Below are 23,566 nucleotides of genomic sequence, written 5' to 3'. Positions count from 1 at the left end.
AATGCTCACGCGCAAACCTCAAACGTGCTGCCCGGTGAGCCCTTGTTAATTTTAAACGAATACCACGCATCCTAGAATGTTGCCCGTCCTCGTGGAGTCGATTCCGAATGGTTTGACCACTAACACGTGTGCCAGTAGATTGCCTTAGCCGGGATTGCAAGGTCCGGGCGGTTGTCGTGCGGTCCCGGCGCGCAGTCAATCGAATGTACCGGTCTTCTTGAGCAGTTGTGGCTCGAATCCTTCCTGATCCAGGTCTTCTAGCCACACTACCTGTCTCCTGGAACCGCTCCCATACGTTTCGAATGGCTCGCCGTGATACACCAAGGCGAGATGCAACCGATCTTTGCGATTCTCCCTCTTGAAGCAAAAGAACTGCCCTTGTCGAAGTTTCCACATCCATATGACGACGAGAACCTGGCATTGTAATCGGGAATAATGCCGAAACTAAAAAACACAGCTAAACAAAATGTGTTCAAAGTATTGCGCTTAAAGCAAGACTGAGAACACAAACGATTGAAAATTTAAGAAATGGGTAAATGGGTAAGCACTTTACTTTTTTGTCTCCCCACTTGAAATCAACAAAAAAGTTAACTTTTAAAACATTATTATGAACTAATAAAGTGTGAACTAGTAAATGTGCTAGAAGTGGTAGTGCTTCATTTTGTCAATGATAAGTATATGAGTTATTTATAAACACGATTAGAGACAAAGTTTCGGTGGGCCCTATTTTGTTTTGAGTAGTTTATATGCCTGTATTTAAAAATGATGTAAATAATTGTATATTTATTCAATTTCATAAATTATCTAGGTTTTGGTGTCTGACACAGATTTTGATTAACCCCTGATAGAGATTTTACATCAAGTTTAACAATTTCAATTACGAAGCCTCGCGGATTTTGTACCTCAAAAGAAAATTAATCATTCAAATTGCAAATGGGAAAATAATTTTATTATTTATTTTCACTTTCTTAACGCAAATTTTGTTCTTATATTTAACGTGCGAGCCAAGATTAAAAATGTATTTGCAAATGAAAGAACAATGCTCAGATAAAATATGTAAAGGTGAAATGTGAATTGCAAATTGTATTTCCTTGTACTAGAATTTATGTTTAAGGTCATTTCGTCAAAAAAAACTCTTTCATAACCAATATTTGTTCTTTCATGTATTGTTATTACTTAAAAAAGATTAGTATAAATCTTCGGTTGTTTTTTTTTTAATTACGTCATTGAAATAGCTTCGGACATTTCTCTGAAGATAGCTCTCGTTATCTCGCTTCCTTGTCGACTGCGACATCGGTAGCAATAACACCGCAATATTTCTTAACAAGACGTTTACTTCGCTACTAAACCTTTATACCCTAACTTAAATACAATTTCTTTGAATTTTATGAGTGCAATAAAAGATTTCATAGCTTTATAATGAGATAAAACGCATTTAGTAATAATCAGTTTTATTTCCTACAACATTGCTAATGTATTATATTATAGCTGTCGCCCGCGACTTCGTCTGCGCCAAATAAAAAAAACATAATAAGTAGCCTTTGTGTTCTTGCAGACTATGTTCTAGAATTGTGCCAAATTTCACCAAGATCCGTTCAGCCGTTCCGGAGATACCTTCAAACAAACATCCACCCATCAATATAAACATTCGCATTTCTAATATTAGTTAGATTAGACAAAAGTTATTAAAAAACATAAATTCTTTCGTCTTTCGTGAAAATATTCTACAATCATATTAATATACTATAGTACATTGACGAGGTTTTCAATTAAACACAGGCCTCGCATCAATGTAACAGTCGAAAAAAATTTAATTATGACGATATTTCTTCGTACATAATAATGTTTTCTTACATGTATTAAAATACAAATAGAAACAACCTGAATATCTTTGGTCCGAATAAATTAAGAAGCAAAAAAATCACTTTTTAAACCCTTGCGGTAATAGCAATTTATTCTTTTAAGTAAGGCTTTACTTCATATTTTACCCGAGCAAAGTCGGGTCCGATTACTAGTTATTTATAACAAGATTTGTTTTGTCGAGGACACGAGTATGAAACTTTGAACATAAATAGCTAACACACGGATGTGGACTCTGCTCGATGATTAGAAAAGTTTGGTGGCGTCGGTCAAGCCAAATGAAAGCTTATGATTGTCTCAGTTAATGTCCTGAAGTTATAGATTTATTGCCCTGTTTATCTTTTTATTACTCAGGTTTTTATAACACGGAGTTTTTGTGTACAGTCGCTTTCATTGGCAGTGGTGTGCTTTTACTAAAAGTCAATAATCGTCAGCGAAGGTCACTGTACTACATACGATAAGACTGGATTTAAATAAAAAACCTATTGAAAATCTTAATTACTCCGTCAACAAATATTCGTAATAGGTATATTTTAAAATGCGTTTTTTCCTATATGTAGAAAGAAGGAGGCAGTGTAGAAAGGGAGCAAAAGAGTATTTTGTAGAATAAAGATTGGGCCTACTATTTGTCATTCAAGACTAGAATACGCAGAAATTTTAAAGTCTTTTAAATCACGCCTATATTTTGTGCCTTATTGATTATTATGATTTAGTTTCAGGCTTCACCTAATCTAATACATAAAAGGGGTCAGAGTCTCTACATCGGTGGGTTTGAGTGCTAAGCACATCACTTTTCTCATCAAACAGCGCAATGCTCTTTGATGCCAGTTCCATACTTGAGAGTACTTCACATCATTCCAAATATTACTCGACCTAAGGCCGAGCTTCCCGTGTAGAGATGGACCCCTTATACTATACCCAAAGAAAGCTAATATGTACAAGTAAAATAGAAAATATTAGAAGCGTGATTTAGAAACTATACAGAAAAAATAATTGCACAGATACGGACTGCACCCAGGTAGTTGCATAAAAATCCGGGTGAACACAATAACAATAGATCCCTACAATGACGTCATAAAGGGAATATACATTTTGTTCTTATTAGTAAGAAAATGTAGCTTAGTATGAAAGTTTATAAAACTGTTAGAACAATGTAATAGTTCAAATCCTTGATAAATAATATGCGTCGATGCAAAGTAAACGCTGAACTTTACCAGTGGTGAAACATTGTAATCAGCGATGACTAAATCTTCGGTTAAATTACATACTTTAAACAGTAAATCAATATGCATTGCTTGCCCATCGTTATAGAGGTAGAAGTTAACAAATACATATTTTAATGTTTTTTTGTTTTTTATTACACTTACTATGTTTGAAATAAAAAAATATTCATAGTTTTTATATTGGTTCATAAATGTTGTTATAATTTGAGGTAGGTAGGAAACGAGGTTAGAAAACAGTATCCGTTGCTTAAGACTCTTCTCCAAATGGTTAGTCGCACTTGGACATTAATATACGGAAATGAAAAACTTGAAGACATTTCCTCTCTAACAAAAGATAAATTATTAAGGAAAAAGATTGTAAATGAAAAAAATGGAATGTGACAATTTGTACTTCTTTTTTGCCATATTTTGATGGTAAAAAATATTTTCGATTCATTGTCGATAGTGAAATTTACATATTACGTAGGCAAGCAATCTACCTGATTGAAACATATATAACATGAATGCATTTTAAAAGGAACGGATCTTATTATGAGTATGAATAATGAATGGGTAGGGACTATATATAAAATCGTCCCCAGACGGCCCTTAAATAACCCAAATATTTTTTAGTGATCCCTGCTAACCAAACTCTTCAAACATATGTACCTGACCCAACAGAACCGTACTGGGGATAATACTTTGAGTATAATCAATTCGCAATATTCCGCTATTTTAATGGTAAAATTATAAAATATTTGATACTGCTAAGGATGTCTAAAAATTTAAAAGGATTTTTAAGGATATTTAAAAATTTTAGTTACTAGCTGTGGCCCGCGACTCCGTCCGCCCGGAATTAAAAAAAAAAGTAATTAGTAGTGTTCTAACTGTTCTCTATCATGACCGTTCCCAATCTATGTCATCCATTCATTAATTCAGACTATGTTCTCCATTTAAGCTAAATTTCATTGAGATCCGTTGATCCGTTCTGTAGATACCTTCTTAAAAACATCGTTACAATAATTGAAAAATAAACAAATTATGATAATAAAATAATAATTTGTGTAAGGGATAATCTTAATCCAGGTAGCAAAAGTAAAGATCTTACGGCCTTTCCTGGATTTGCTCGAATTTCCCGGAGGACTAGTCCGGGCCTGCCCGCATCCCATCGACCTTCGAATAAAATAAAGCCCATATAGAGCGGATCGGTTACCTGTATGGGGTAGGCAGTATCTTTACCAATTGAAGTTTTCATCAGCTACCTAGTTTTGGGTCTTGGGACAAGTAGGTACTGGGACCCTAAATTAGGTAGTTGGCGTTTCGCAAATGTTACTTACGCGCTGTACTTCGTAGAGTAAACTACAGGTTTAGAAAAATAAATATATTTTATATTATATTTTGTTAGTGAAAAATTAGAAAAACTAATGTCAGTCTAAATTTAGATATTTTTAAAATCTACTTTTTCATTGTTTTAGATCGTGTAAGAAGATAAGTGACATGTGACGATCCAAAATGTTGAAGATACAAATGTTAGAATCAATCGTGAGCAATGAAGCCGATGAAAATCAGACGCCGCAACAAAATGGGTGAGTCGATTTAATTAATTTTACCAAAAGAGAAGCTATACACAATACACAGTAAATAAAATTTTAACCAAATTGTATTGAAATAATTTACTCAACTAAATTTAAAATAACATTGCACGAAAAATCGTATTTGTCTACTGTAAAAAAATAAAATTTACATTAAACGAAAGTATCCTTGATCATTATGCTGCATATAAAATATTTTAAAACCTATACTTACACTTTTCCGAAAATATCTTCTGTCAGTTAATCGATTTTAAAGAAGTTTCAACTTATTAAAACCCAGCATTTCCGGTGCCGAAGAAATTATATTATATAATAATATTAATATATAAATGACAAAGTTTCGATGTATGGATGTTTGCTACTTCTTTTCTCAAAAACGTCTTACGGACCGCAGTCTACAAGAACACTTAGTTTCATAGGTAGTTATTTACTAAGCTAAACTCAACTGCGCGGACGAAGTCGCGGGCAAAAGTTAGTAACAAATAAAATTTAATACTATCACAAACATCGTTTATCACCGGAAAATGGACAAGTTAAAAGAAGTTCAAAAAAGGAAAGTTCAAAATTATTTACTAAACAATTTTAATCAATGTGTTAACAAAACTTTTCTCGTGTGCGACAGTTCACGTTTGTTGCCGAATTGTTTACGAACGAAAAAATTACGAAATACTTTGTGTTTAAAATAGTTTACTTTTCAATGTAAAATCTTATTTATTATTTAATTATGTGTTATAAACCTAACAATACCATAAAGAATCAGTATATAACTATTGTGATTTGTATATAATGTATACGTTCTTATTTCTATTTGTTGAGGGTTTTTTCATTCCTCGGATGACTAGTTCTAATAAATATCATAATATCTAATCCATAAAATAATAATGTTATGGATTAAAATTTTGTTTGGTACACACTTATTCTGAATTAGAGGTCGCCCACGATTTCATCAGCGCGGTATTAAAAAATCTGCCTTCCAATCAAAGTCCCATCAAAATCGGTTGAGTCTTTTCGGAGATTACCCAGAACAAACGCGGCCTTGCGGACAGACCGACAAAAATATTAAAATACTTCAATTTTATAAATTACATAGATGAAGCCTAGTTTTGACAAAAATTAGATATTTTCAGATAAATATACGTGATAAAATTAACTAAAACGTTAAGTAGAAAAAAATCACAAATATAGGAACCATAAATATTAACTAAAACAATGAAGTATTTTATGACACTTTTTTTTATATAATAAAAGAAATAAATCTAACTTTATGAGCCGTAATACCGTTGTTACAACAAGCTATGGGATATTTTACATAAGATATATATAACATACATAGAATTCTAAAAACGCTCTATGGCGACGTTTGTGATCGTAAAAGCTAAATGAAAATACAAGTTGGTCGCCGCCGCGGCGTCGCCGAGCTTTCGATAAAACAAATTCGCTTACATCACTAAAACAGGGTTGACACAGTAATATAACTTAGCATAAAATGGTTTATGACTTAAAGTAAGGAATACAAAGGTACTAAATCATCGATCGAACTATTTTAGGAATATTTGTATAAGTTTAATATCACTGAATTCCTTTTATACTCAGAGCAAACATTTCAAAGTGTAAACATGTAATTTTTGAACCTAATGAAAATAAAGCTAAGAGGTTTTGTAATTTCAAACCGACCTGACCTATCTATACCAAAACTTTTTTAAATTGTGATGTCATTGTATTTTTAAAAGTATTTTAATGTTAATTATAAAAATGTCTACTACTAAGGATTGTAGTTTATAGATTTCTCTTTAGAACTGAAAACAAAACTAAGGTGACAACCCTGATTTGAACAAGGCATCTGGCAAGCTACCAAATACAGGATCGAGGAAGACTATAATGAACCAATTGTAATAATACAATTCTTCTAAGAGTTGTTTGTCCCGCACTCATACAAACACGATTACCGTTTGGCTTGTATAACATATTAATAAATATATATGTATGAAAAACTAGCAGTTCCAGTGTCTTCGTCCGCGCGGAATTAAAAAAAATCTAATAGTAAACATAGCCTATGTCACCAAGGGATAGTCTAGCTTTAAAACAGTGAAAGAATTTTTCAAATCGGTTGAGTAGTTTCGGAGTCTATTCAATACAAACAAACAATCAAATCTGTCCTCTTTATAATATTATAGACAAAAAATAGCAATGAGTAGCTACTCTGTAATTATTCACTCTTTAACAAAATAGAAGTTTTTGGGTTCCAAAATGAACAGAAAGTTAGCTTTTTATTACGTAAAATCCTCATAGTCAAGTCAACGTTCGTTTTGTCACAAAAATAAATTTTGACGGTTAGAGAATGCGAAAGCAAAGCGTAGTACTTCGTTTGTGACGACTCAGGAAAATAATAAATAAAACAAACAGGTAACGAGGAACACCCGAATGTCTTTTCCAACGCATAAAAGGGTTGACGTATTCTTTGTGAATGCCAAATCCGCATATTTCGGCGTTACTCAAAGTCTCAGCGGAAATTTCCACATCTATCTGTTGACAAATGTAATAAACATATGTAACTGGCTGTGGAAAGAAGCCATTAAAAATAGCAAAAGTTTTTTCTCTTTTAGATTAAGATTAAGATTAAATAGAAATCATAGCCGGCCTTTCCTTATTTCTTGAATATTAATAATAATTAATAACTAATGATTCTATATTAATTAATTAATTAGTTATGATTCAATCTTGTAATTATCTCTCAGTCACAAACCCACTTATGATAGTAACAAAATACTAATGAAAATTTATATTATACCAAACTCTACAATTTTGATTCACTTGATATCATGATTTTTGCTATAACTTTTTGATATTAATTCTACTATTTTTTATATATTATTTGAAAAATTAAGTCAAATATGATTAAGTTCTGTTATTAAAATAAGCAACAGGGAACTACAAAGGTGTTACGCACACACCAGTTGTACACACACACATTTACAATTCTCCCTTTTAGTTGTATACGTAACAGTCTTCAGGTAAACACTTTTTATATACTTACTTCGGCTACATCGCGCTATTATAATTTATCCTGAAGACTTCTATATATAAGCACAGAGCCTGTAACAGCTACGTGGGAGTCCGAGTATACACAGGAACCAGATTCGGGAGGTGTCTGGAATATTTAATCTCTCTTTGTATGCTGTGCTTGCTTTGCGAATTTCGTTTGTTCTTAATTAGGACCAACAACCCCACTGTGTATATGCTTTGACCCCATTTTAATTTTTTCGAATATTTAATCTGTCCCAAAAACATAATATTGCCCATTACCTATTTTGATAATCTCAAATAATTTTTAATAAATTGTTCTTGGGTCAATGACAAAGCATCTCAAACAAAAAAACGTTAATCACTTTCCTAGAATTTAACAAATTATTTAAATGGTCATAAACAAGTTGTTAAGCAATAAAATAATAATAAATGAGCGTTAAGAAGGTAATTTTTTAATGATTGCGTATTACAAATTAAGTTGATTTGTCGAAAATCTGTTTGAATTCGTAAGACCACTTATTTACTTAAGGCGACTTAAAAACTTTAATACTGGCTTCCAAGAATTTAAAAAACAATCCCTTTGTCGGTTCCCGTCTTATAATATATCTTTCAGATGCTAAAAATGAGAAGATTCTTACATTTAAAAAATACAATAGACTTTTTGCTAAAATAAGACTGGTTAAAATTTAAGCCAATACAAATAATGAAAAATAACTCAAGTTACCAACCTACATAAAAACATACTGACGAATGAAATACATTGACATCTTAATCAAAAAAAGTCTACTAAAGTATTAACAACACTTAAAATGCAGATGTTAAGAAAAACACTCATATATACAGAAATATTGCTAGTATTTCAGTCTTCAGATACACCATTTTGACACAATACTCGTATAATATAGTCTCTACATCGCGCTATGGAAGTTTTTCTTGAATCCTTCTCTATATAAGATCCGAGCCTGTAAAAGTTTCGTGGGAGTCCGAGTGTACACAGATATCAGACTACTGAGATGTCTGGTTGATGTATTGTGCTGTGCGTGCTTTGCGAATTTAATTTGTGTTTATTTCAGGTAACTCTCTGTGTATACGCTTTGACCTCATCTGATTTTTATGTTTTTGTTAAACTTAGTAAAGTACCTACATTACATTTTATTTCTAAATATGAAGTGATTAAGCAAAATAAAATACTTTGATTAAATGAAAAGCATTGCTTAGAAGCAAAACCTAAGGAACTCATGTTAAATTTTTTTCTTCTTACATTAAATTAAAGGTAGTGTATATTTGCTATTTTGTTTCAGCAGGCGTTCTCACAACTTGCATTAAAATTTCTAACGATAAAATAATTTCTGCATAATACAATAGTAATTTTATAGGTCTATCCTTATTTCGTGTAATTGTAATGTCATATATAAAAATTTAACGAATTGATAAGTCGTTAGAGATAACAAGCACTTATACGTTACTGCAATAATATTCAAACAATCATAAACCGGTTTTAAATTATGTAAAAATACTTAAAGAGGTCCAAAGTGAACTCTATTATATTTATCAAGTACAAATTTAATTTGAGGTTTAACATTACAAAGCCTACATTTATCTTTCAATTCCACACAAAGATATAAAAAATTAGATAATTAAATATTTAGAGCTTAAGTTTTACTCTTTCATTTGTTTTTGTTCTCATTTTTTCAATTTATTCATTACATATTTTACTACCCAAAAGCCAAGATACAAAATGAGTCAAAGTGTATACACAGTGATATAAATTCGCAACGCAACGCTACATAACACAAGAGAGGTTAAATGTACCAGACACCCCTCAGGCCTGGTCCCTACGTATACTCGGACCCACAGTACGAATACAGCCCATGTATTATATAACAGAAGTCTACAAAAACTTTTGATAGCGTGTTTCAGAACTGTCTTTGTTGTAAATACTCTATCTAGAGAAGCGATTTGTTTACAGTCGTGAAGCGATAACGTTTTGTGTAATATCCTCATCGTAACTTAAAACTTTATATGTTCTAAAATATCAGGCATTTTTCAACATTATATGTTTAATAGTATGTTTAAAAAAGTAATACAGTTTTAGTTTTACATTGAATTTATTTTTACTTTATAACAATGTGGATTTAGAAAAACATTAACAGTGTTTATTTAAATTAATAAATGATCTATGAGTAATATACATACAATGTAGTTACCAGACCAGTTAGTTGTAAGACCACGATCGGACTACGAAAGAGCGAGATATAAAACGATCCAGGTAGAAAAGGGACTCTAGAATACTAAATACATAAAACAGGAACTATTAAAATATGTTTCAAATTTACACGTGTTGTTGTAATTTTTTTTTTCTAGAAAGAGACCCTAATCAACAGACAAACTAAACGAGAAGATTTGCAGAGTTGCCGATTTAGCAAAAAATTATTGAATTATTTTTTAAAAAAATGTAGAGTTGAAGGCCTTAGTAATAAAGCAGCCAAGAAGAATAATAAACAAGTGAATGTACAAAAAAAAAAAAACAATAAAATTGTAGGTATTAAAAAAGTAACATTTCAATAAAAGTGTTAATAAATTTTAAGCTCAAATTATTTTCTTAATACCCTCTTTCTATCATTATAAAAATTTTAGTCCTCATTTTATCGAAACTTGATTTATAAGTTATCGCCTGTAGATGACGAAAATATAATTATTAAAGTTTAAAAAACTTGTTATAAAGAGTTATTTAATGCATCGATAAATTCATAAAAATAATTAATATAATATGTATATCAAAAAAATTATGATTTATACATAATTCTTACGACTTCTAAATATAATCACTAAAACAAAATTAATTTTTCTTCTTGAATACAGAAAAAAAATCATTTATCTTTTATTTTACACTTTGTAGAATTAAAAGATTTTTTTACACATTTTAGTATAGTTCAATATTGAAGTGTGTACAAATTTACAAAGTTTTAGTATTTTTGTTTTCTGTGTCTAAGTATCTTTTATCTTTTTGTTGACATAAAAATAATAATTTCCGCGTACCCTCGTCACAGGTATCGGCTGTCAAAGGCAAAAGCTTCATTAAAACGTTGGCGGTAAATAGAAAATATCAGTTACAAGATTCCTCGGCAATAATTTACAAACTCTTTTTAACATACAGAAGTAGAGCAGTTTTAAATATTCAATTTATTTTTATTAAATTTTGTTAAGAATTAAACGTAATTTTATTTTTAACTAGCTTTTACCCGCGACTCCGTCCGCGCGGAATAAAACAATAGAAAACGGGGTAAAAAAATATCCTATGTCCGTTTCCTGGTTCTAAGCTACCTGCCCACCAATTTTCAGTCAAATCGATTCAGCCGTTCTTGAGTTATAAATAGTGTAACTAACACGACTTTCTTTTATATATATAGATAGATTTTGAAGTCACCAAATGTTCCTTCAAAATGTAATTACTGAATTATTTGTCACTAGCTGTCGACCACGATTCTGTCTGCGATAATTTTTCCAAAGCAAAAGTTTGAATAAATATGTCGAAATGTTTTTCTTCTGTAAAGTACTAATTGACGTCTTTGCTATATCGTATGTTTATTGATGCGGCAATCATTGTGATCTCATGTCAAACTGTTTCTCGAACGACAATTTGTTTTTGACAACATCGAAAAGTAAAAGAAGAAGTAATAAATCGACTTCAACACCAACAACAAATTAATTTGTCATGTTTCATAACATACCGTTCGTATCTGAGACTTAAATATATGTATAAAACATATCGTAATCATATCACTATCACTATCTTCGTGAAAAAAGAGATAAAATTATGATTTAAACGGAGATTTTAGTCTCAGAAACCCACTATAAGTGCCACAAATATTTAAGATTAAGATTTGTATGAGAAACAATTAAACAGTGAAGCAAATGTGTTACTGTACTTGTTAAAATAACCCATTGCTAAAATTTTAAATACTTTAATAACTAAAACAGAAAAGAAATAATTCATAAAATAAGAGAATATTATGTCCGATGTCCGCACGAACACGATCGTCTGCAATACATAATATTATTTTCCATAATATTTAAAACCGAAGAGGGATCGTATCTATCCAGAATATTTATTATTACTGTCCTATTAATATATTAATGTTATATACTCCCGAATTTTAAACATATTCGGTGATCCTGCCAACAAAATACTTGGAGTTTGTCTTGGTATTAAGAAGTATGGAAGCTTTACGAGCGTATGGTTATTCAAGATAACTTTAACAAAAGTCAAAATATGAGTGTGTTGAACTTCAAACTTTCTGCTTTAAATCTTTTCAACTGACTTGTATTTTGAAATATTTAGATATAGTGAGCGAGAGGGGTTTTAAAAAAGTTTTGTACTAAAATTCAAATCTTAATTCTTAAAATAAAATCTTTCCTTTCATAGAGTCTATTTTATTGAAATATAAATCAATATTTGAATTGAATTAATTGAGTCACAGTATTCAATCGACTGAATTATTGTGCTGTTTGATAATAATATTAATCCATCACAACACACCTAATTTTGACAGGATTTCATTAAATTTTTATTAAGTTTATTCATTATAACTCAAACTAATCATTTTCTTGACCACGGGAGTAGAAGATGACAATAATTCATTTTTAGTAAAAACTTAATTAAAAATTAAATTGATTGCAATCAATATTACCTCAAACTTTTGACTTATTCAATCGTGGTCCTGCATAAATTTTCAGTTATACGACTACTCCCAAATCTCGCGCAAATCCTTCTCGCAAAAATTACTAATCCAACCCCTACATCAAGCCTACCCTTTGTATTAATCCGGATATAATGCCAGTTTGAAACTATATTCATATGTGTATTGTTCAAATGTTACCAACACCTAAATGTCACTTTAGTTTATGAAGTTCCCCTTGCGTTTACAATTAAGACTAGGGCTTAATACCTGACTTGTAACTTCGGCCTCACTTAAGTGGCAGGTGAATGTTAAAGCCATAAATTAAGTTAGACGGAAGCCATCTTGGATTTATTTAGATTTAATGAAAGGTTACTCAATTTTTATCTTCAATAAATTATTGCAAAACAATTGCAAAAGTTTTTGAATTTCAGGTAATCATTTAAAAACTATATTTATTTTTACTAATTCACGAGCAAAATATTGTATTAGAATATCTCTAGTCTTGATACAAGGTCAGGAAACGACTGTAAATAAATAAACAATTGACTCAGTAAAAAATTAAATTAACTACAAAATAAAATTGTTGTACTCATATTTGGTTAAAAGTTCTTTAGATAAAATTACACATAACTGAAACCCTTTATTATGTTTGCTAAGGGTAAAAAGAAGCCTTAATATTCGCATTATGAAGTTTAATAAATTATGTTTACTGACTTAACAGCGCAATCAACCCACCAAGTTCTAAACACTCGTACAACTGTAATAACATGCATGAGCACACCTGAAGTTCGTACAAAACTAATAATTGTTTTGCAACATAACCCTCGCATATTACAAACTGTAAGGTTAAATAGTTTATCGTCTATTTGATATAATATTAACTCATTAATTTCTACAAAATAACTTGTTTCTGGCAACACCAATAATGCAATTGCATTCCTTTCTGTTAATCTTTTTGTAGAGTCATCTGTCGGTGCATATCTTACTCTAGAATTGAACTTGTTCAATAGTAGAGATAGATGGCAGTGTTAATGTTTTTGTAGTAGAAAAGCTAATAAACTTTTTTCATGCTTATTTTTGTTGTATTTTAGTTTATTTTGAATTCCGATAATTTATAATAACATTCATAACATTATTGAAAGTAACAAAATCCTTTGTTGTTTGTGTTTTTTGAGATCTTAATTTAACAAACGAGCAAGCGACCACAAAAATTCGTCGAAATAGCAAAGTCACCTCTGCCCATAGACATCCGCAATTGCAGATGCGTTGCCTACCTTTAATCGACGGAGGAGGGGACGCACAGAAAGGGGATATATCTCTTTCATATACGTCCCCTCCGTCTACTCCACTTTCCCTTCCCATCCCTTCCGTATGAAAAGAGTAATACACATTCTGGAAGAAAACAGAGACACATAGGATATAGCACCTAATCTCCAGTGTGTTTCTGCAAATGACATAGTTTTCACCCCTTTTTTTTCTGCGCAGGCAAAGTCGCGGGCAAAAGCTAATATACCTAATATTAACAATGAAATGAAAGAAAAAAAAAAACAATACAAAACATTTATTGTGAGAAGAAAATAAACTGCAAGATAAAAACGGTTTAATGATACCCGTACAGCTCCGGCGGCGACTACTTCGGGTAAATATAAAAAAAATATCTTCTTTAATTGACCATAAAGCGGATTGTTAGCAGTTTTATTTCTTTCATTTTATAAAATTTACAATACTCTTTTACCTAATAAAGAAGTAACATTGGAGATTCAATTGTTTTGTTTTTAAATTTAAATTACAGATTTTAATAACAGATGTATACTGTATAACAAATTATTTTTATTATGCTGTTGAAATCTGCTTTTGTTGTTTAAACAATTAATCCTTAATTTGTCAAATAAAGGCCGCCGAATTAAGAAAAAAGGAGAGTTCTCAGTAATTATTCCGAGATTGATAAAATGCAAAAATGCCTTTTATTGCTAAATGTGTGGTTTTTATCAATGGAATGTCACGAAAGAGGAAATCCTAAAATATTAATAAAAAAAAAAAAGAAGTAGGATTTTAACTTCATGACTATTATATTTCTGATCTTTGGTTTCTTCAGTCCTTGACCTTATCCCATTTACTTGGGGTCGGCCTTCCTCGTTTTCGTTCTCCAATTAGCACGATCTTGCGCTTCGTCTGGTGATAAAAGAGCACTTTTCAGGTCTTTTTGAACCGTCGTCAACCATGTGGCGGGTGGTCGTCCACGTGTACGTTTCGTCGTAGGCATATTTAGGGCAAGCTTAATCATATGATCGTCTGGGCGGCGTTGGATGTGGCCGAACCACCGCAGACGTTTTTCTTTCAATTTTTCAGTTATGGGCGCCACTTTAAAACTTCCTCTTATGTACTCATTTCGGATTTTGTCTAGCAGTGTGACATCCGCTGACCAGCGTAGCATGCGCATTTCTGTGGAGTGCAGCTTATTTAGATGATGTTTATTTGTAGCCCAACATTCTGAACCATACATAATAGCGGGTCTAATTGCTGTTTTATACAGATGTCCTTTAACCTTGAGAGGCATTTTTCTATCGCACATTACGCCTGTGAGCTGTCTCCACTTCATCCATCCCGTTGTTGTTCTATGAGTAACATCTTTTTCGATTTTACCGTCATTGCTAATTATTGAGCCGAGGTATTTGAATTGTGTCACTTTAGGTATATGTGCACTTCCTATTGAGATCTTAATATTATCTGGGTCTGTGACATTGTCGAAAATGCAGGACATATGTTCTGTCTTGTTTCTACTGATTCTGAGCCCATTAGTCTCTAGCGCCTCTATCCAGTTGTTAAAATCTCTCTGGACTTCATGTTCGCTGTCCGAGATCAAAACAACGTCATCTGCATACAGGATGTTCCAAGGCAGTGGCTTTTGGCATGATTTAGTCAGGTGATCCATTGTCGTATTGAATAGTAGCGGACTGAGTGTGGAGCCTTGGTGTACGCCTACTCCAATTTCAAACAGTCCGCCTCTACCTGCCGGGCTTACGACTTGTGTTGTGACCGCTTTGTACATGTCCTGTATGAGATTTATGTAGTGCTCCGGAACCAATTGATGTCTGAGTGCTTCCCAGACTAAGTTACGAGGGACATGATCGAATGCTTTTTCTAGGTCTATGAAAACCATGTGTAAGTTACTCTTGTTGGTTTTAGCTTTTTCTAGCAAGATCCGAACCGTCTGTATCGCATCTGAAGTGCACTTTTTCGCTACGAATCCGCATTGATTTGGAGTTAGTGATATGATTTGTTTCAACCTGTTGTTTAGGATTCGTTCCCAGATTTTTAGTGTATGTGACATTAGTTTTATGGCCCTATAATTTCCGCATTCTCTAACATCGCCCTTCCCCTTATAAAACGGTATGAGGTAACTGTTACGCCAGGAATCTGGTATAGGCTCTCCTTGTATTATTTTATTAAACAAGATGTACAACCAAACTACTCCCTGATTTCCCAAGGACTTCCAGACTTCTGCTGGTATTTCATCTGGCCCTGGTGCTTTATTGTTTTTCATTTGATGTACAGCTCTTTTGATCTCTTCTGGGGTGACATTCGAAGGTGGCCCTAACACCGGTTTTGGCCTGCAGTACTCGGTGTTTCGAGGATGGGAGACATTAAGAAGATGTTTGTAATATTCTGTCCACCTGTTTTTTATGGCTTCGTCATCCGTCAATAATTTACTATGTGTGTCATTTATGTATTTTACGCTTGTTATGTCTTTTGTACTGTTGTGGCGTGTTTTAGCTATTTTATGTATTTCTGACTCTGTTTTGGCCGACTCTAATCTGCTGTAAAAGTCAGAATTTGTTTCGGCCATTGCCACTGCAACAAGTTTCTTCGTGTGCTTTTTAGCGGTTTTGTACTTGTCGAGATCACCCGCATCACCACTCGACTGCCACACTTTAAATGCCTCTTTTTTTGCGGTAACAGCCGTTTTTACAGTTTGGTTCCACCACTCTGTTTCTTTGCTGGATCCCCGTTTGCTTCTTGTTCGTCCAAAGAGTTTTTCGGCTTTGCCTATGCAGATTTTTTCAAAGTTTAGCCACATTTCATTTGTCGTCATGTTTGTAGTGTCCATGGAACTTAGGTTTTCAGCTAGTTCCTTCGTGAACTGTATCCCTATTTGTTCTTTTAATGATGTCCATTTAATTTTTGGTACTAAATTTCGATTAGTTCTAATGGGTTTCGGAAGTTTATATACAGCGATATTTCTGATCTTTGGTTATTAATTTTAATTTTGTTTGATTTAGCGCATGGAAATTCTATAAACATAAGTAAAAAACATAACAATCTAACAAAACATAAGCATACTTCAAAAGCACACCTTCGCTTACAAACTATCCCCATTATAAACGTGCCTACTATACCAAATTGGGTCGTTAAGCAAACTAAACAGGAAATAGTGTTCAGTTTACCAAAACGAGTTGCCAATAAATTACTATGAAAATAAAAACGTTGCCCTTAATCGATACAGCACAAAAAAGATTCACACTCCCACCTGGGCGACGCGTGGCTAACCAGTCCTTTTCCTGTCTTCCCCTAGAAAAAAAAAAAAAAAAACATACCAAGTTCATAAACGTCGTAAGTATACATAATTGTATGAAGGTAAGGTACAATTTATTTTCGTTTCTTTGCAACTACTTACCGGTTTGTTTTCCTTATAATTTAATAAGGAGTCGCGTGCCGGACGTGTTATATTGTTCGTGTTCAACAACTGTGACGTTGAAATGATGATTTCACATTTTATATTATAATAGGTAGAGTTACTAAGAAGTAACGATTTATTATATTAAAGTGAATTTATGTATCAACTTTGAAATATGTCTTACTTGCGAAAAAAATGATATCCATCAAGGAATTTGAAAATTCATCGATATAAAATCCGTTTGTGTTCTCCCGTCTGAATGCAATTTCGAACTTTTTTTCTTTTTTTTTTACAGAGTTAGGATTTGATTGAAAACAATCGAAGCGTAATCAATACGCTGATACGCTTCAGTTAAATCCACCGTCAATGAAATCCGCACTATTTGCACTAGCATTTTATCCCGTATATAAAAAAATCGCAATTTGTATCCGTATTTGTTTCCGCATAGAGCGTTCGAATATTGGATCAATATTTATTGCTATACACAATAGTGGCAAGATTTTGATTTTTGTAACTGTCAACTGTAGTAATCCCCTTTGAAAGTCATTTTATTTATTGTGACACTCAATTTTCACGCAAGATTGACTTCACACATTGCTCTTGTGTAGAAGCAGTTTATTCCTGTCGAATGAGTTTAACAATTTTTGGCATTGTTTATTTTAAAACAGTCTTTACCACACAGTTTTTGGAGTAATATACCCAGAAAAAAAAGGAAAATAATAGATTCATTTGTTTTTTAATATTCATATCCAATGTCATTTGTAATCAGAGGGTACAGTATTTTTTTTTTCTGTATTAGTACGGCGTAAATGTAATAAATAAAATCATAACCACTTGATCCCTCTTTCAGTCAACAAACAACATAAATAGCAATCTTGTTACTGCTAATTTATGCAATTTATAATTTATTCATTTGTTCGTAGCGTTATGCAACGAGAGATATGCAAACATAACCGCAAAAAACACTAAAATGAATAGAGTTCACAAAAATATGCGGAAAAGAAAGAACAAATAGAGGTTCGAACAAATACACCCTTTGCAAAACGGTTCAACGCCAATCAGTACGATATAATCTCAGAGAAGTGACTTTACTTTTTGATTTTGTATTCAAAGCGAGTAATATAATCTTTAACCCGAATTCCAAGACATTTGTTATTCATGTAAATTGAAAGGATCTTCACTTTTTTTCTTTTAAACATATTACAAAGCCGGTTGAGTCGAGAACGCGATTCCGTATCCCATTAGTTTGTCGATGACATTGACAAAGCCGAGACTTGTTCAATAAACTCTTTTATTCACAAAATACTGTTAAGAAGAAAACCAACACTGTGCTGGTGTATCGGCACAACACAAAACCTACAAAAATATCAACGCTTAAGTTCCCTCACTACTTCTATCATTCTATCTGACACTTGACTTTTGTACAAAAGCACGTCATTAGCTCCAAACGATTTAACTCTTGTAGCCTGTCTAAATTATCTTTGTCTACTATAAACATTTTCTATTTCTCTTTATAACTCTATAATAAAATTGTAGAGATAGAAATAGAAAATGAATCAATGGAGTGGAGTTAAAAAAAACTGACACAAAACTCAGTTCGTTTTGCGCTGCAACATTTGCTTGTTACCGTGTTTGCGAAGGGTGCGCTAGACAGGCAAAAAATGTTACGCTTTTTTTTTTGCTAAAAAAATCGTTTCTCTGTGGTTATGCCGACTTTTATTCACTGCGGCGTGATTCGAATTGGGTATTGTTTTTTAAATACAAATACAATTATTTTAAAATATATGGATATGAATGCTCTTACAATATGTACATAAGTATTGTATGTATGTATTTATTATCACATTTTTTAAATATAGAACGTTGAATTACGTTTTACATTTGAATATGGCGTATATTAGTAAGAACTCATTTGAGAACTATTTTAAAACAATCTTTTCTAAGGTCCGTGTCACAGTTAGCATGAATCCAATCATTCATAACTTGAACTTAATTAATAATGTATTTCTACAGTTCTTTATATAAGTTCCTTTAAAATATGTAAAAGTTTTAACTTAACTTTTTAATAAATATAATTAATTAGTTTTATTCTCGCTTGATTTTGTCACCATTGTGTAGACGACAGACAAGAATAATATTATAGCAGAATTATAATAAATGACGTGTTACATGTTAAAAAAAACATTGATGTACCGACTTTCTATTGTTATGCCGCATGCATTCATGTACGAATTCAAAATGTTAACTCGAAACAAGCCTACCGATTGCTAATTTTGATTTTTTTTATTTTAACTTTAATTATTTATTTGTCAAACACTGCTTTTTACAACATACGTATTATTCCAGTGTTAAAACAAAGCATTCTTTTAGAATAGCTAACGATCTAGTTTAAGATTAGAGCACCGTTATCTAGATCGTAAACAATTTCTTCTCTACTTATATCTATCATTTCTATATGCAAATAAAGAAATTTACAGCCATTATCGAATGATTGATTCAAACATACGACAACTTGATCGGTAGTCTGTACACTCAAAGCATTAGGTAAAAGGTTATTAAAATAGTCGGTCGAGACCCATTTACAACTCCCATGTTATTGAGAACGAGTAGCAATATCTTCATAAAAACAGCGACCTTCACAGACATATCTTATGATTAATATTAGATTTTTTTGTATTTATCTATTCCCACGAAACTGGATCGTTTGCATATTTGATAAGAAGTTAACACAAGAACCTTACTTAACAATATTACCTAAACCACAGCTCGCAGTTGCCCCGAGGGATGGCGTGCTAACTAATAGCCTACTGGAAATGTTACCCATATTAAAAATGCCGACCATTTTTAATAAATTTCATAGTAGGCTATCCGCTAACTAAGATTGAGTTAAATCTCTAGTGAAATGTTACATTAAATTCTTTAATGTTTTAACAGTATTGCATACATTTTTAATAACTAATTTTACATTAAGCTGACAGTTAACTAAACTATGAGTAATCGTAAGATTGAGATATAGTAATGAAGAGATAAGGTCATGAAATTTCGCTATGATCACATCACTTCATCACGTATCATATTTTCCAGTATTAATATTATTACATTTATATTAACTAGTATAGTATTTTTTTAATTAACACTTAAAGATTTTCATTGATTATCAAATAATCTAAATGAAAGGAGAAGACGTAATAATTACACTAACCAAGTAAAAAAAAACTGCAAAAGGTCAGTGTCGCGGGGCACGGGGTGAGGGGCGCGCGCGCATTGTCTGGATATGATAGATAGCTGTCATATTCAAACTATACATATTATGTAAATTCCATTTGCATTCGTGATGAATGTCTGTCTGTACGTCCGACTCGAAGCGTGTTTATTGTTGACAAAGAAGTGAAAATATTATCGGGGAGTGCTCGTCAGTTGAATAACAAACAGTGCAAGTAATAATAGCTCGATATGTTGTCGTATTTTGTAAACTGTTGTTATAAGTCTGGGTGCAGTTTTTGGCATTGGAGTTATTTGCAAATAATGTCAGGTTTATTAAATATAGAAGAACGACGCTGTATTGAACCGTTTTATGTATTATGTATGTTTAATTTTGTAACTAAAATGTGATTTTCAATTACACAGTATATATTAAACGCTGTACAAGTTTTCAAAAGAACTATGTATCGTTCATTCCTATGCTAATAATCATTATAATGTTTAAGTCTCTGTACTGTACTCGTCTTTCAAACATACGATCATTTTCGTAGCCATTTTCGTTACTTACGTAGTACAGGAATAATATTAAAAAGTAAAAAACACTAAATTAAGCTCGTTTCCAAATAGAAATGTCCATAGTCATCATAACGTACATCTTGGACATGTATTCAAAACATTATCCCCAAACATTCACGCCCAAACGCTATCAGAGCGGGCGCGAGCGTCACAACTGGGTTTTCATTCTTTTTTTTTATAAAATTCAACATTGGAAGGGTTATTTGACAATGACATAGAATCATGTTACGTTTATTCGGGTGCATTACCCTGTTGAAGTTTTTCAAAACCAGTGGGCCAATGCTCGAAATGTCGCCATTCAACCAATGATTGATGGAACTAATTAATTTTGTCGAACGATGCACGTGCCCTCATTCCATGCATACTCGAATACTGAATTAAAAATTGAAGCTTCGTATTCCTATTGTATTAAGAGACAATGTAAGTTGCCTTTTCTGATTTTGTGTATGTTAGGGGAAGGGTTTATTAGTTAAATTCATTCTTTAAAACATCAAACGCAACTTTTATGGAAGTTTGAAGCAGTCGTTTGTTGTTTTGAATCTTTCCGATTTCTTTCGTATAAAATGCTCCCTTGAAAAATCTGTATATCAATACCGGTTTTTTAAATATTTTATTAAACAACTATAAGACAGGAGTATAAGGAAAGAAAAAAAACTACAATATTCGTAGTGAATGTACAAAAGCCAGTAAGATAAGGAAATCGTGATAAGTAAATACAAGAAGCTCTATATGAGAAAAAGCTTCGCATAATAAGATTCATTGCAACATTAAGTTGTCAATTACCGTGACGTATGTACAGTCAGTAACAAAATTGAATAATAACAATTATTTTAATATAAGTTACTATAATATTTTCTATTTTATACATTTTAATTTTATTAATAAATCAAAGATTGTTAGTTAGGATAATTTTGCTATTGGTATATTGTTTTTATAAGATGATTGCCGCAAGATATTAGCCTCGAAAAATTGTTATAATCGCTTTCTGCTCCCAACTGTACTATGCTAAGATGATGTCAATAAAGACGATGTATTAACACTCTTATTGTGATTCAGTAAAGATCCATATGAAGTATTGTCACCGGGTATTCGTTTAACGCGTATTGTAACAAAAAACCTCAACGTGTACGTATTAAACGATGTACAGACCGCGACGCAAATTGCTACTGCGAGGAAACTCATATGACAAGGCATTTTCATTCCTGTTGCTACTACTAGTAGTAGTCCTAACTAAATCTATAACCGATAACATTTAAATAAATAAAAAAATATGTATTATTCGGTGTCGCGCGCGTCTCCGTCAGCGCGGAATTAAAAAAAAAACTTAACAAGTATAGTATGTGTTCTTCCAGACTATGTTCTACATTCCAAATTTTGATCAAGATCCATCGAGCCATTCTGGAGATACCTTCTAACAAACATCCATCCATCCATCCATCCACCTAAACTTTCGGTTACTGCATTACATGTTTTATTTACTACACTAGATGTTTGTATAGTGTGGAAAGTTGCACGTGAAACATACATACTAGTAAATTACCCTAGGCAATATTGGAAAATATTATAGACCCTTATAAATTTTAAAGTTATATCACAAGAACAGGAAGTCTAAGCTCGGTGCGCGTGACTTACTGCGCTCCGTTTAACTTACTAAGTCCTGATTTAATTAACTTTACAACTTCTCTCTGGATCCTTAATTGTTTCCGACGGAAGGAACAATCTTTGGTAACAGTTCCACTCACTGAACACCAACGACATCAACAGATAAGTGTCATAACCAACTTCCCAAGGAGTATTTTTTTAATTCTAAATTTCATAATAATGTTTATAATTGTAATAACATAGTCAACACATTTGACTTCATTATTTAATAATTAATTGATCGACAGAATTTTTAGCAATAGTTTAAACTTGCGGCATCGCAACTCCCATGTGGAGTCTCTCTAATTTATTGACAAAACCAAAACCGAGAAAATAACTTTTGGTTTCGTAACGCTTTTAAAAAAAAACATATCTTATACCATTACTTAAACAAAGGAATATAACTTAGAAGCTGCAGTAAATTTATATAAACGCGCAATTTATGACAAAGAAAATACATCTTACTTAATAACAACTTAAATAACTCCAGTTCCTTAAGCGACTATAAATTATATTGCGCGTTACGCTTTAGCAATAAAGTTCTAACCCTATTTGCTTATAATAAATGAGCTGGAAAGTTTTTTTTTCAAACAAAGTAAGGTTTGTTTCTTTAGGCCATAAAGGTCGTTACGTTCAAATTGTGCACAAAGGGAGAAATTATATATTTTTTTTTGTCTCGTTGCGCGTCGAATGTTTTAAGGCGACGAGTAATGATCCCGAAATAATAATTTATTTGAGTTGGGATACTTCGATAATGTATTACATTACAACCGACCTTACATTTATTTTCTCTTTTCGCTTTTTTTTAATAAATTTAGTTAATTCCTTTCGTACGTACGATTTAATAACAATTCGTAATTAAATATTGTATGCAGCCTTTCACATCCATTTTAGTATTAATTAAAAAAAATGTTTATTAACAAGACAATTTTAATTTATCTTTGAATTCAATAAATAAATAGTCGCATATACTTATTATTAAAACAAAGTAAGTTTTTTTATCTATCTAATTGGATATTGTAAGATAAAAAAATAACATCTGTTGTTCAAGGCACACACATCCCATTGTTCGGAACAAAATGGTTCCATTTGATATCAGCATTTGAAATTAGA

The 23,566-nt window shown here is 32.0% G+C and overlaps 1 protein-coding gene across 2 annotated transcripts in view; it reads left to right on the top strand.

Annotated features, from left to right (window-relative positions):
- The window catches only part of LOC106712169 (rap1 GTPase-activating protein 1), a 209,200-nt gene that overhangs the window by 43,197 nt on the left and 142,437 nt on the right, over positions 1–23,566 (top strand). Inside the window, exon 3 of one of the 2 annotated variants that reach the window (XM_045681271.1) lies at positions 4,544–4,648. In XM_045681271.1, coding sequence (XP_045537227.1) covers positions 4,575–4,648 — 74 coding nt within the window. In that variant the 5' untranslated portion in view covers positions 4,544–4,574. Of the gene's footprint in view, positions 1–4,537; positions 4,649–23,566 lie in introns of those variants that run through there. The other variant, XM_045681272.1, reaches the window with a different exon arrangement.

Source organism: Papilio machaon, chromosome 15 (genome assembly GCF_912999745.1).
Source record: "Papilio machaon chromosome 15, ilPapMach1.1, whole genome shotgun sequence".
Lineage (NCBI taxonomy): Eukaryota > Metazoa > Arthropoda > Insecta > Lepidoptera > Papilionidae > Papilio > Papilio machaon.
The sequence above is the reverse complement of the archived record's forward strand: the minus strand, read 5'-3'. Positions and strand labels throughout refer to the sequence as shown.